The sequence below is a fragment of the Coturnix japonica genome, chromosome 1, assembly GCF_054131305.1.
Source record: "Coturnix japonica strain WE chromosome 1, WE-NBRP24, whole genome shotgun sequence".
Taxonomy (NCBI): Eukaryota; Metazoa; Chordata; class Aves; order Galliformes; family Phasianidae; genus Coturnix; species Coturnix japonica.
In genome coordinates this window covers 124,858,165-124,873,588 of record NC_140663.1, presented here as the reverse complement: position 1 = coordinate 124,873,588, position 15,424 = coordinate 124,858,165, and the positions used below count along the sequence as shown (strand labels likewise).

General features: G+C 41.0%; 1 protein-coding gene across 1 annotated transcript in view; it reads left to right on the top strand.

Annotated features, from left to right (window-relative positions):
• Positions 1–11,581, top strand: part of UXS1 (UDP-glucuronate decarboxylase 1) — a 54,727-nt gene extending 43,146 nt beyond the window's left edge. The window contains exons 11-15 of the mRNA XM_015849816.3: positions 2,737–2,780; positions 3,908–3,968; positions 6,396–6,453; positions 8,617–8,720; positions 10,757–11,581. Of these exons, the coding sequence (XP_015705302.1) occupies positions 2,737–2,780; positions 3,908–3,968; positions 6,396–6,453; positions 8,617–8,720; positions 10,757–10,888 (399 nt within the window). The 3' untranslated portion in view covers positions 10,889–11,581. The remainder of the gene's footprint in view (positions 1–2,736; positions 2,781–3,907; positions 3,969–6,395; positions 6,454–8,616; positions 8,721–10,756) is intronic.
• The last annotated feature ends 3,843 nt before the right edge of the window (positions 11,582–15,424 follow it).

The window sequence follows — 15,424 nt, the reverse complement described above, 5'->3', positions numbered from 1 at the left end:
GTGCGTGGGGACAGGACTAGGGGTAATGGGATGAAAGTACAGCATAGGAAGTTCTGCATGAATGTGCACAAGAACTTCTTTACAGTGAGGGTGACGGAGCACTGGAACAGGCTGCCCAGGGAGGTGGTGGAGTCTCCTTCTCTGGAGATATTCAAGACCCGCCTGGACGCCTACCTGTGTGACGTGGTGTAGGGAGCCTGCTTTGGCAGGGAGGTTGGACTCCATGATCTCTAGAGGTCCCTTCCAACCCCTACAATTCTGTGATTCTGTGACTTCTACATATCAAAATATGTATGGGTGTGTAATTGTATGCTAATAGGTTATAACCCAGTACGCTACCCCTATTGCTTCCAGGGTAGTATACTAGGGCATGAAGCCTTGAGCCTCTATATGACATTTAGAAAGCTTTATCTAGCCTAGAAAGCTTGTAAAGGGTCGGAATGTCTGTCCATCTGTTATGTTTGCTGCCCTAGTGCTTGTAGTGAGCTTTCACTGTGTTTGGTCTCTGAAGTGTTTTTTTTCATTCATGCTCTAGTTGCTCAAATTTTATTAAAAATAGTCCTCTGATCTTCTGTAACTAAAACCGAGTGAAAACACTTAACTGGAAGCTTTGTGAAAGCTTGCTACAGTATCAAGTACAGAATGATTATTGTGTTTTAGAGTGTGCAATCCTTGGGACATTTCAGGGTATCGATAAGCCTGGTGTCAGTTCTGTTCTGTGGGAGGCAATATTAAAAGCTTTATTTTTCTTTTATAAAAGTCACACTATCTAGACTCGATTATTGGGAAAGTAATGAGGGATAAAATAAAGGATTTTGCCCAACGCCTCTGTTCCATAGGGAATAACTATCTAAAAGAATAAATGACTAGAAATGAGAAAACAGCTGAGGGGAGTTGTTTAGCTAAACAAGTCAAATAAAATGATTTATCAACAAGGAGCAGTAGTTGAGTCTTAAAAAAGTAAGTAAAAACTTTTGCCCTTGTATTAACAGAATTTGGATGTTAGGAATACCTACCATTGACCTCTTCAAAAACAACAAGTGTTCTTGGTTCAGAGTAGTAGTTCAAATGAAGTCAACTCATGAAGTAAAAAGTACTTTTAGTTACTTGCCTTGAAGAAATTACAGCTTATGCAAACGTGGCCATCGTTTCTTTTTATTGATTGCTGAAAAGGAAGGGATTACTAAGATAATTTGGAAGGGGAAAAGGATGCTGCATTTTCCAGTCATGTGTAGGAGAGTCAGCCATGTAGGTGGCTTTGTGGAGATCATGCACATATGGCTTAGTTCTGTAAAACATATCCAATGAGCCCAAAAAAGACAAATAGGAATTTGTGTGTGTATATAGAATATACTTCCCATTTGCTTTGAGAAGCCATCAAGCTGTCAGTGTGCTTTTTTTGTTACCGTTCTCTCAGAATGAGTTATTTGGTAAGTTCTTAAAGCCCTGAGTGCTTAGGATCTTACCCAGCATCTGCTGAAATGCAAATACTCTGAACTTGGAATCTGCCTCAGACAGGAGGCTCAGTAAGGCAGATGATGGCATTGTATGCCAACTGTAGTTTCTTTCCTGTCCCATAGAAAAACAAACATGCTTTCAAATCTGTCCTTCCAGAACCATTTTCTTCTGTAGCTGATGATGATGCATCTCCAGTCAAATTTGTGTTTTTTCCTATTTAAGCATGCTTGCCCATAGCTTTCAGAATCAATGTATTCATATTCTAGGGTTTTTAGTTCTGCACACTCTTCAGCTGTTTAAAAAAAGAAAAAGATGATTGTCTGGTAGCATTATATACATTCTCAGTAGTTTTCATGTCTGTTTTGAATTTAAACAACTTGCTTGCTTCAAAGTATCAATGTATAAACAGAGAAAAATATTTTTCATTAAGTTCTTTACTATGAGAGTGGTGAGGTGCTGGCACAGGCTGCCCAGAGAGGTTGTGGATGCCCCATCCCTGGAGGTGTTCAAGGCCAGGTTGGATGGGGCCATGGGCAGCCTGGTCTAGTATTGAATGGGGAGGCTGATGGCCCTGCATGCAGCAGGGGGTTGGATTTTGATGATCCTTGAGGTCCCTTCCAACCCAAAATATTCTATGATTTTTCCCTCCCTAATATTTTGATTAAAAAACAAAACAAAAAGGAAACAGAGGTGTGATTTGGGGAATCAGATCCACCAGGTATTATTGTTTCTCCCACTTCCTTAGAAAGTAATGTGACTTTGTTGTTTTTCTGATTACTTGAAATTTTTTCTTCACTTTTTTTTTTTTTTTTTTTTTAAGGGACTGTGAATGGTTGGTGGTCTTTTTGAAGTTCGTGGTTGTTAAAGAGCAAACACAATTTGCCCGTCATAACCACATCATAGTATTCTGAGGTTTGCTTTAAATACTTGGTGCTCTTTTCTGGCTGACTGCCACACTGCAGCCTCTTTCAGTGAGCTGGGAGAGGACAAAGCGTCGCTTTGTCTTACACCACTAAGAATGTTCCATACATCCAGAATTCTAGATTAATTAGTTGCATAAGAGTATGTTTTCTGAAGGAATTTCCAAGAACAAAAAGACCTTCAAAGAACTGATACTTTGCCAAGACACTGCAAACACATCTTTTTCCAATCATGTGATGCAGAGCCTGTGTCTTGGGTGCTTCACCCTGGGCCTCCTTACTGGGATAGCAAGGAAAAGACAATTGAGCTAAAGACTCTTATATTTCTCTAACTTCTCTAATTTTCATCTGGTTTTAGGTCTATGGACCTGGAACTCAGACGAGAGCTTTTCAATATGTCAGGTAAGCCTTGTTTGTGCTTTCTGATACTTATTTGCTGATTTTTTTGAGCTTGGTCACTTAATATGAGCGTCATTTTAATCCAAGAACTATTTTTATTCTTAGACCAGCTCTTCTTTCAGATAGAAGATGCAGAAGTCTTTAAAAATACCAAGGAGCAATACATCAGTTGGTTTAGAGCTCTGCATTAAAGTACTGTGTTCTTCCCTTTTAAGAGTGCCAGATAGGAAGGTTTTTAATGCTGCTTTGAGTCGGAAGGGTTTTTAACTCCCTGCATTTTAATACAATGCTGCCACCTTGTGTCTTGGGACTGCTCTGGTCAGTATTGTGCACGTTTCCCCTTCTAAGGGAAGGAACGAGTTCAGGGGGTATTGCTGTAGATGATGTTTGTAGTATAAGCAAAGATCAGAATGTACTTTCAGTAATAAAAAGTCAGTCTGGTCCATAAAATAGTCTGGTCTCTTTTGTTAGCTAAGCATCAGGGCCAGACTTCTGGGTTGTTTTAATCATATGTTGTTTTAATCATGTTGTGCTTGGAAATGCTATTCTTTCTGACTACCAAAAGCAGTAACAGAGATGATAGAAGCTACTCCTTTAAAGATGTTATTCTGTAATGAAAGAAGTCTGGATTTGTATGTCTAAGGATGTGCTGATAACTCTGTGTTATTTTTCTGTGGGGAGGTAGCATCAAAATATTCTTTTTTAACAATTTTTTCTTAAAATTTTCAGAAAGAGAGAAGGTGATAAACTGAAAAGCAGGTGTTGGTGGTGTCATGTGAGATATGTGGGAAATGGACATCTAATGAATTTGGGTAGGAGAGGAAAGGAAGTTTTTTTTTTTTTTCCAAGTAAATTTTTCTTCATTTTCCTCAATATACTCAGAGGGACTGTAGCCAATGTATCCCAAACCCTTTAAAACTAACCTTCATTTCAATGTATCTTTCAACTGGGACCGTAACAAAAAGCAATGGAAACATGCAGTCATTTAAGGATATGCTGTAAATCTTATTTCAGCATTTCTCAGTTGACTAATCTGCTTTAACAGAGCTCTGAGGAGGCAGTTATCCTTTTAGACAAGAGTATTATTTATGGGGAAGTGAAAATTGCCACAATCTGTTTTCTTTTTATAGTGATCTTGTGAATGGATTGGTGGCGCTGATGAACAGCAATGTCAGCAGTCCTGTCAACCTGGTGAGTATGAGTGCTTCACTCTATTGAGTTTACTGTGCAGTAACCAATATCACCTGTGTTTTCCTCCTTGTCACTGAAATAAAATGTCACAGAAATAAATAGAGTAAAAAACTGCTTTATTATGAATAAACCCTGCATTTTCACAGCATCACCAAGGTTGGAAAAGACTTACAAGATAACCCAGTCCAACCATCCACCAATCACCAATAGTTCTCATTAAACCATGTCCTTTAACACAGAGTACAAACGTTTCTTGAACACCCCCAGGGTGGGTGACTCCACCACCTCCCTGGGCAGTCCATTCCAGTGCCTGGCCACTCTTTCTGAGAAGCAGTATTTCCTAACGTCCAGCCTGAACTTCCCCTGGTGTAGCTTGAAGCCATTCCATCTAGTCCTATCACCACTTACACTAGAGAAGTGGCCGACCCCTAGCTCACTACAACTTCCCTTCAGGTAATTCTAGAGAGAAATAACGTCTCCCCTGAGCCTTCTCTTCTCCAGGCTGAACAGTCCTGGCTCCCTCAGCCACTCCTCAATAAGGCCTGTGCTCCATACCCTTCACCAGCTTTGTTGCCCTTCTTTGAACACACTCCCAGGGCCTCAATGTCTTTCTTGCAGTGAGGGGCCCAAAACTGGACACAGTACTTGAGGTGCGGCCTCACCAGAGCTAAGTATAGGGGGACAATCACTTCCCTGTTCCTGCTGGCAACACCGTTTCTCATGCAAGCCAGGATGCCATTGGCCCTCTTGTCCTCCTGGGCACACTTCTGGCTCATGTTCAGCCAAGCATCAGTCAACTCTTCTTCTTTGTTGCCCATGCTGCAACATCTGAAGATGCACTTCAGATGAGCCCCTTACCCCTTATCCCATTACCACTCCCCCAGGCTCATCTCTAGCAGGCCTGGTTTTATCCCCTTCCCCCTTCATATCTAGTTTTAAAGCCCTCTCTACAAGTCCTGCCAGCTCCTGGGCAAGGATCTGTTTCCCCCTTTGAGATAGGTGATACCCATCAGCAGACCTCAGGCTGGGTGCTGAGTGGACCACCCCATGATCAAAGAACCCAAAATTCTTGCGTTTGCAACAGCCTCTCAGCCCTTTGTTTATAAGGTGGGTTTTCCTGGTTGTCCCAGTGTCCTTCCCTGCCACTTTAGGAATGCAGGCAAATACTACTTATATACCTCCTCCATCAACTGGCTTTCCCCTAAAATCATTTTTATGGTCCTCAGGCTTCTGTCAGTGACATCATCACTCCAGCCTGAACTATCAGTAGAGGATAATAATCAGAGGTGCACATCAGACTAGGAAGTTTTCATTGTAAATAGGAGGATCAAGCACCCAGGCATTAAGATATGATAGTTTCAAAAACATGAGAAAATTTCTGGAGTTTTTATGTTTGTATTAACAGGAAGATTCATGTAATGAGAGTATGAAATCCAAAAGAAAAGGATCAGAAGGGATCAGGATGCAAAATACACCAATTATTAGACTATATTTTCTAACTACAGAGAGCTCTGAAAGGAATGCTTAGCTCTGAATAAATAGGGATCACTTAAAACAAGCTTTGATTGGAGGAAAATGGGTTTATTTTCAGTTGCGTAATTTTCTAATATTGATTGGGATTCTTAGAACTTAACCTTTTTAATAGGGTTTTTACTTCGTCCCATTTGCTATCACCTTATCTTCAGCAGTAAATATAATAGGAAAAGGGTGCACATACCAGATCATTTCTTTGTACGTCAACTTTTGCCAAATCATGTACTCAACTCTGCAGTTGTTCACTAGTTTATAGATTTATATGTAGATAAACATTCAGCTGTAGGTCAAACAGGATGTAGAAAGAGGCATATTAAAATAAGGAATGGTAGAGATAGAAGGAATTGAGTCTGAAGAGGAACTAATGCTAGCAGGAAGCTTTCAGCTTTTTATTCTGAAATGCTGAGGCTGTTTCTCATGTGCAAGCTTGCTGAAAGATGTGAGATAAGAAATGAAATGTTGTGTAGGAAAGCAGGTAGCCTGTTATATGTATCGGTGGATTTGTAGATGTAGTAAATTTGGAAGTAATCAATTGTAGCAAAATCGGTTGAACTTAGTGTACTTATTTATATATATACATGAAGTCTTTATTATATCATCTGTCCTCAACTCATCAGAGTCCTTGTGTACAGACTGAACTGTTGATGTGGTTGTATGCGTTGCTGAATTGGGGTACGTAATTTTATTGTGATTAAGGGATGCATTTGTTTGTTCGTTACATAATGGTTTTTGGATACACACACACATCACATTGAGTTCTTTTCATCTGAGAAGAAATGAGGTATCATGCTGAGGTTTTTTTCGGTTTAACATCAGTCTGTTAGAACTGTCTATTCTTAGAAAGATAATATGTTGTAAGTTAATATTGTAAAGAATACTCCCTCCTATTTTTAGGGAAACCCAGAAGAGCACACGATCTTAGAGTTTGCCCAGTTAATCAAAAAACTTGTTGGTGAGTATAAAGTAATTCTTCACTGGATTTCATGAAGTGCTTATTGTCGTTAGATGATTTTGTCTTGATTAGTATATGTATTATATAGATAATTTAATTGGTCTTGGATTTCTGAATAACTTTATTAAAGCCAATTGTGTCCTGGCCGTATAATTAAATACTAAAAAGATAATCCAGATCCTCTGAGCTCAATGTAAAAGACTGCATGAACAGTCAAATGAATGCATTCTTTCAGTGTATCTGCATGATTTATGTCAGTAATTTTATATGTTTATGCAAGTTACTAGATAATTACCTGAAAGTGAAGTTTTCCTCACTGCATGCTGTAAAAATACCCTACATAATATCCTAGATGAAATACAGATACTTTAGCAAGGTGATTCTTTACAGTCGCGCAGGCTGTTCTCCTTCAATTACCACTAAAAAGCTTCATGCTGTGGTGCTAGTCTTTCTCTACTCTTCTTTGATCTACCAGTGACTCCTGCAAGGGTTGCCAGCACCTCCCTTGAATGTGGCATGGAAGGAAACACTTTGACTTCCCCTTCATACTTGTTCTGATATCTGTAGCACTTCAGAGCCCTCAAGAATGGAAGTAAATAGCTGTGCACGGTCTTGTAATGTGGCTTCCTCATGAGATGAAACATGCTGGTGCCCTTAGCTGAGGATTTTAGTCTGTAGATTCCTTGAGTGCTTCTGAGAGATCTGTGAAAAGTGACTGAAAATTACAAGTTCAGACATACAGTACAGAAGTTGATGCATGTGGTGTTTCAAATAGGGAACCATCCCCACTGGAAAACATCTGTAAATCCACAGCTCAGGGAAGGAATTGAAAAACACAGCACCAAACCCATCTGGCAGATAAAATAATCTTTACTTTGTCTGTTTGTTCACAAACAACTTGACCTGTTTCAGTCTGCCTGGAGAGGCAATTTATTTCTACATCCATAAAATATCACAGTAAGATGGCATATAAACTGTTAGCTAGATTAGATTAGATAAACTGTCCTGTGTGTTTTCATGAGGGAAGACAAGTATTACGGGTATTTAACAACCAGACTGAAAAGTATGGACAAAGAACAAGTGAAGTCCTTTTGCAATGGAAAAACACTAACAGAATTGCAGGACTGCTGAAACTGACAAGGATCTCTGGGTTGCTCTGGCCCAAGTCCTGATTGAGCACTGAAAAGAGCCTGGCTCTGTCCTCTTGGTGCTCTCCCTTCAGTGGTACACACGGACTGAAGAAATCTACCCTGAGGCTTCTCTTTTCTAGGCAGAACAGTCCCAGATCTCAGCCCCTCCTCACAGGAAGGGTATTTCACTCCCTTGGTCTCTTTCATGGCTTTTTTTTTTTGGACCATCTACAGAAGTGTCCTTCTTGTACTGGTGGACCCAGATCTGGACGTAGTACTGAGTGGAGAGGAAGGGTCAGCTCTCTTGACCTGCTGGTAATCCTAATGCAATGAATAATACCATTGTCTTTTTTTGTCCAACTTGGTGTCCAGCAGCACTTTCAGGTCCTTTCCTGCCAGGCTATGTTCCAGCTTGTCCTGGTCCATGAGGTTATTCCTCTGCAGGTACTAGACTCAGTAATTCCACTTGTTGATCTGTGTGAGGATTCTGGTAGGCCATTTTTTCAGTGTGTCAGGGTCTCCTTGGGTGGCAGCATGGCCTTGATCCTGGTGTACCAGCCACTCACATTGGCTCAGTGTTGACTCCTTGGATACACCAGCATTGTAGACCTTCAGATAGGCTTTGTGTCACTCATCACCACCATCTGGACCTGTCTACTTAGCGGTACATCAGCAGCTTGTGTCGATGAATTTCATGAATGACAGTATCAGAAACCTTGCTGAAGTCAATATCTACTGCTCTCCTATTGTCTACCGGGACAGTTACTTCATCAGAGAATGTTGTTTAAGTGAATAACATTAATTCTCTTTGTGAACACATGCAGAAATCTTCAAGAAATGTTTTGTGATCCATGCTGTTCTAGGACAGATGGTTCACCCAGCTGTTGCGTGCAATACAACTGCATGGAATGCTTTTCAGTGCTGGAAATACGATGCAGAAACGTCAGAATCACCTAACGTTTCAGTAGTAGAAAAGACTAAGCGCAGCATGTGGTGAGTTGCAGGTAATAATGCACAGTCTCTTGTTTGGTAGGCAGCGGGAGTGAAATCCAGTTTCTCTCAGAAGCACAGGATGACCCTCAGAAACGGAAACCTGACATCAGAAAAGCCAAGTTGTTACTTGGATGGGAACCTGTGGTATGTACAGCTGTATCACTGTTGTTGTGCCCAAAAACGTGGGGAGGACCACATAGCAATGACATCTTTCAGTTTTCAAAGTGTCTGCTTAACAGCATCTCTAAGATAGCTTTAAAATGGTTGTAAAGTGCCTACAGTCTCTTGTACTGTTGCACCAACTTATGATTCAGGAACTTCTGGATAAGATTGCATGGCTTGTGCCATGCAGGAGAACATATTAGTACTGGCATGTGTGACAAACCTAAATTGAAATCATTTTTAGGGGCTCTTCAGTGTTTTCACATGTGTATTATGGAGTGACTACCATTTTTGTAAGCCTGATGGGTTCTTTGAAGGATACGGTATGTAGTTACAAGAGCCTAATGAGTTTACTGTTGCTGCTGCCATCTTAGTTCCTGTTTTGCTGTGGTAACGTGCATTATGAAAGGAAAAAAAAATTACTTTTAATTTAGTTAAAATGCTTTTTGAAAGATCTATGTAGTAAGACTACTTTTAAGGCGATTAATAGCAACACTACAACCAAAATGTTCATTTGGGTTGCTTGTAGGGAGGAATATGACAGCAGAATTTTCTGTTCTGCCATAGCTCATTTAAAGGGAACTGTGTGAAACTCAGGCTAAGCAAAATGTGAACCTCATCAGAGAGAGCTGATACTTCTTTGTGTGTGTTTTATTTTAATTCTGGTGGGCTGAGCCAAACTAGATTAAAAATCTCTTATTTTGGGCTAAAAGTATCATATATGGAGACTTCAGGGTTTATTCTATGTGTAAATAAGTTTGAAATGTGCCCAGGGTTAGTCATACTTATCTTACTATCCACAGTAATATCTGTCCACCTCTGAAGCTTGGTTACTAGCCATCTGAGGTGATCAAGGTTGTTGTTACTCAGCACAGCTGATATGCACAAATTACGCATTGACCATGATGACATTTATTTTCCTTTTCACCCTTCAGATGAAGATAGTTGCAAGTGTATAACCAAGCAAAGCTGATGATAAGATCTGGCTTGCTTGGGAGGAGAGGTCTATATAGTCCCTGGAAAGAGCATGACTTTCTTAGCCAGCTCCTCATTTTATACAGCACAATGGTTTGTAGGCTCTTCAGATTTACAGAAATCTTGCCAGGAAGCCTGCAAACCCATCTAGTAAATGCAAGCCTATTAATGTAAAAAAAAAAGTAGCTCCAGATTCTTCTGAAAGGATTTGGAGACACCAGATATTAATATACCATACCTTAAAGCACAATGAGGATGTTGTATGATCACAGAAAGTCTAAAGCAGTTAACTTTTATACCATTGGCCTTCTATGTTCGGTACCAAAATTTGCTCTGAAGTACCAGTGCAGTATTGATGCACAGAGCTGTAGGCATGTAGCTTTTATGCTGCTTTTTTATCCTTCTGTACTAATGATACCAGCAAACATGTCAGAGCTTGTGGCTCCTGAGTAAAGTGAATAATAATTCTGTTGTTACTGTCTACAAATCACAGCCTATAAATATAGGCATAGAATGTGAAGGATTACAATTATTTCTATGGGATGTAAGGAAGTTATGTAAGATACTGAAGGATAATCTGTATCCCTTTTTCTTTATATCAGTGCAGACAATAACAAAAAAAGCCGACCAACTTTATACCTTTCTATGACATACACCGTTCTGTGAGACTCTGCAAAAGGTGGTTCTTAATACTAAAAACAGAAGAGCCTTAAATTTTTATCTCTTCCACTGCGTAACTCTTGAGTTCTGAAAATCTGTTCTAACATGAAGTCGATGAAATGTAACTATCTGAATGATTTACATTCGTTAGGCTTTTTTACTTGCAACATCGGAACATGCATCTGAAGTTTGAAAGCTTGAAGTTTGATGCATTAGCAGTGCTGAGATGTATCCAGCATGTGGTGCTGTTAATACTTACATTGGCAAAGAATTAAAGGACTTTCTAGCAGTCTTTTAATAGCTGCATTAAAAAAAAAGGCACTGTTGTGAAAAGAGCTGATGTCGACTCAGAGTGATACGATTCTCTCATTTTTTGGGAACAGGTCCCTCTGGAAGAAGGTTTGAATAAAGCAATTCATTACTTCCGTAAAGAACTTGAATATCAGGCAAACAATCAATACATTCCCAAACCAAAACCTGCAAGGATGAAAAAAGGAAGAACAAGGCATAACTGAAGACTTGTTGGTTGGACAGGAAACGCCCTGCTTGACATTTGACGGATGTAATATTTTTCTTTTATTTTTTATTTGGAAGAGACTTTGAAACAGGTATCATGAAGAACAAACTGGAATCTCATTCTGAAGCTTGCTTTAAAGAAGTGGATGTGCCTAAAAAATAACAAATATCCCCCTTCCCCTGCAAATCTTGCCTTGCACTTTTTAAATCTGTCTTTTTATGTAAAAATAGAGTAGAGGCATCTTTTAGTATCTTCAGGTTTTATATCTTGCCGTGAGATCATTTTGTTGTGACTGTCCTTGACAGTTTTATTTACTGGTTTCTTTGTGAAGCTGAAGATAAACACAAACGGGATGGAAAATGCCAATTTATTTATAAAAATGGATGCTATAAAATATGAGAAGTTGTACTATGCATAAGAAAATTAGCGGTGTTGTCAGATGGGAGACGCTGACACTGAATATAGAGGAGTTTAAAAGAATTCTGTATGAGAGCTTTATGTATTCTTTAAACGAGAGATTTTTTCAAAGGTTTAGTTTTAGTCGTACACTTGAATTTGAGATATTTTCATTGATTACCATGGATAAGGATATTTTGAATCACTACTGTGTTGTGCGTACTCTGGGAATAAAGTTAATGTATTATTGGTTACAGTGGTCGAATATGCTATTTTAATAAAATATTGAAACTTCCATTTGTTTTTTGCATTCCAGTGTGGGCATTTCTCAGGCATTATGTGTCCGTGTATGTATTGTGTGTTAGTTGGAAAGTAACAGTCCTTACGTATTTGGCTCAAGGCTAACAGCATTTGGTCCTGCATTGTTCATCTCTTAATAGCTGTATAGGAAGGGATGCAGGATGTCTGTTGAAATAGTCTGGACAAAGGCATTATGATGTATTCCATCTCAGGCAGTTGATAATGATGCAGGAGTATGAGATTTTATTTAAGCCACAGCCTAACTTAACAGCATCCCTATCTTGAAGAAACGTTTCTCTTTTAGAATTGAATTACCTATAAACAACTATAAACAACTTTTCATACCTATTTCTGTCACCCAAAAATACCACATACCAAGGACTGAATAGCTAGGAGGAAGAATTGGCAGAAGGTTTTTAAAAGGTGTTTTTTTATAGGGTCACTCAAAATGGAAAATCCTGAATCTCATCCAGCGAAGTGACTTGACTTTACCTCATGGAAACATGTTGTTTCATTAGAGGAATGGGTTCTTTGGGTTTTTGAGGTCTGCAAGTTGATGGTTGACATGCAACTTAACTGTGGAGAGATCCTGAGCTGCCAGACTTGGAGATTCATCCTGGCTGCCTGGCAAGGTTTCCCAGGACTTTAGGAGTGATGTGACTGCAGTGCTCACTTGTGGATATCGCTTGGACCAGCTCTGTAGTGATCTCTATAAAACATGAGAGTATCTTCACTGCTCACACACACAGGTTTTCTTCCAGTGGAAGTCTGCCATGCAACAAAGATGGAGGGCCTGTGGGAGCATTTCCCGCTCTGCTTGGAGAGTCTGCAACCTGCCTAGAATTTAATTACTATCCATTGCCTCCATGATTTCACAGCTGAGCAGCTTGGGGTCTGCTTTACACTTGAAGCCTTTTTTCTAGGTAGTTGATCTGGGCATTTTTTCAGTATTAAGTAGCCTGAAAAGTACACCACGGTACGTGTGCTCTGAATGTGCATAGTCCAACCTATAATTACCAGTACAGTCACAAATCACTGCCTCTCTATATGATCCAAATCACAGCTGGATACGTGTGAAATTAGTGCCCCCCTCCTTTAACAGTTGTGTGGTGAGAACTGCAGATCGCCTCCCAGCACAGTGTTTTTAACCCTTAAGGGTTAAAAGCTGTTTTTAGATTGCTTCACAGCCTGATCTCCTTGATAGAAAGAGCAAATCAGGTGGAGGGTAAATGACTGGCACTGATAGGGCCGATTTGTTTGTAGGCAGTATGCCTCCCAGTGGGCCCGAGTGACAGTCTGTATTGATCTGCTGCTTCTTTTATATTACCTCCAGCTCCAGTGATCTATATCTGGAAGAAGTGGTGTGCAAGGCACGCTCTGCTGTGGGTTCCTCCAGCCTCACAAGGTGGGCCACTCCTACTGTCTGGAAGTTACCACAGAAAGAGGGACTTGGACAGGCTTGAAGGTGAGCCTGTGCCAACCTCATGAAGTTGAATGAGGCCAAGTGCAAGGTCCTGCTCCTGGGTTGAAACATCCCAAGCACAGATACAGGTTGGATAGAGAATGGCTTGAGAGCAACCCTGACGAGAAGGATTTGGGAGTGTCAGTTGATGAAAGACTCAACATGAGTCGGCAGTGTGCACTTGCAGCCCAGAAGCCCAATCATATCCTGGGTTGCTTCAAGAGAAACGTGACCAGCAGGTTGAGGGAGGTGATTTTGCCCCTCTGCTCTTTTGAGTCCTCTATGAGGACAGGCTGAGAGAGCTGGAGGTTCCAGGAGGACCTTATAGCAGCCTTCCAGTACCTGAAGGTGCCTATAGCAAAGCTAGGGAGGGACTTCTTATAAGGGCAGATAGAGAAAAGACAAGGGAAAATGGCTTTAAACTGGAAGAGGGTAGGTTTAGACTAGATATTAGAAGGAATTCTTTACTGTGAGGATGATGAGACACTGGAACAGGTTGCCCAGTGAATGCCCCCTCCCTGGAAGCATTCAAGGCCAGGCTGGATGGGGTTTGAGCAACCTGGTCTAGAGGGAGGTGTCCCTGCCTATAGCAGGGGGTTGGAAATAGGTGATCTTAAAGGTCCCTTCTAACCCAGACCACTGTATGATTCTAAGAGATCCACTGTTAGATTACGTATCTTATGCAATATACTTCTGTTTCTACACATAGGGCTGCTCAGAAGCTCTGTAAAGTACATTATTGGTCTACAGGCAGCACAATGAGGCATGCAGATGTAATTTAAGCAATAAGTTGCATGAACACACACACTAGAGAAGCCTTGTGTCTTATCTTTAGGTTAGATTTTTTGCTCTGGGGGGGATAAAGTAATCATCTGACAGTCTTTTCTTGTGTCTGGGGCATTTGCAGCTTCTCTAAGGTTCTGGCTAAGCAGCCACTGAGCTCACTGCCCACGGGATACTTATGAATGTCATCTTGTTTTCCAGAAACTTTTAGAAATATATATATTTGGGAAAAAAATAAATTAACCACTGTAAAAATATGTTTGAAATCAGGTTTGAAGTTGAAGCAGGCAAGGAGAAATGACAAATGCAGTTAGATAAGTTCGTTAGCCTTAGAGAACAGGCTAAAGAACAAAACAGGGCTGTGATTAGTGTGATGGATTAAGCTGGTCCCCAGGCCTTTATTAGTACGAAGTTCAGTGCTACTTGTGGTCAGGAAGTCCTCGTAGGTTGTTAGAGATTTGTACATACAAAAAAAAAGGATGCTTTGTTAACAGTAAGGGAAGTATGTGCCAGTCCTAACATCCATACATCCTCCCCCTGAAAGCAGTGGAAATGTAACCTCCACAGCTCCATAGTGGCTTTGTTCTAAACATTTCCCAATGCTGGCATCACCAGTGGCAGAATGACATGGCATGAAAAAGACCTGGACTTCAATGGGACTGCAGGCATACAGACAGTATTCATGTATGCTAGGGTGACAATAGCAAATGTGGCAACAACTTCTTGTCTGCCTTGTTTTGCTGCTGCTTTACAGCTCGGAACAAGCAGCAGCTGGTTCATCCTTGCTGTTTTCCCTAGTTTTTGACTCTTTCTTTGGCAAGGTGGGGATCCTCTGAGTGCCCTGCTCTGTGCCCTGGCTGAGCCAGCTGAAAGGTCCAAAGCATGAAGCCACAGTGTGGTGGCCAAACTTCTGTCAAAGCCAAGTACTGAAATCTAAGCTCTGAATGCCCCACCGTTACAAGGAAGGAAAACTACACCTCCCATCCAGGAAACAATCCTGGGATAAAAGTGCATGGTTCTGACTGACTTCTGTGGCTGACAAGCTGGGGATGTGGCATTTTGTGGCTGCGGGATGTTAAGAGATGGGCTGTGGCCTGTTTGTCCCCGTTCTGTAGGAAGCCACAATGAACAATGCCACTCTTCTGTCCTGGTGGAGAGGTTACGTGGTGTCAGAGCTGAGATGGCCAGGGACAGTGATGTGATGCACCCTATGCTGTCTGTGAACAGAAGAGAACAGCTGGGAGAGGGAGTCTTGTGTTAGGATACAAAGCCAGGAGTGGCTGCCATACCAGAAGGCTGTACTGCCATTCAGTGACATCTGGGCAGGATGATGAGCTGGGTGGAAAGGAACCTGGTGATGTTCAACAAGAGCAAGTGTGGGGAGAAGGACCTGGATGTCTCCGTGGGCACTGTGGGCCGAGAAGGCCAATGGGATCCTGGGGTGCATTACAAAAAGAGTGCCCAGTAGGTCAAAGGAGATGATCTGCGCTTTACTCTGCCCTGGTCAAGCCAGATCTGGAGCATGTTGACCAGTTTTGGGCTCCTCAGTTCAAGAAAGACAGAAAACTGCTGGAGACAGTCCAGCTGAAGGCT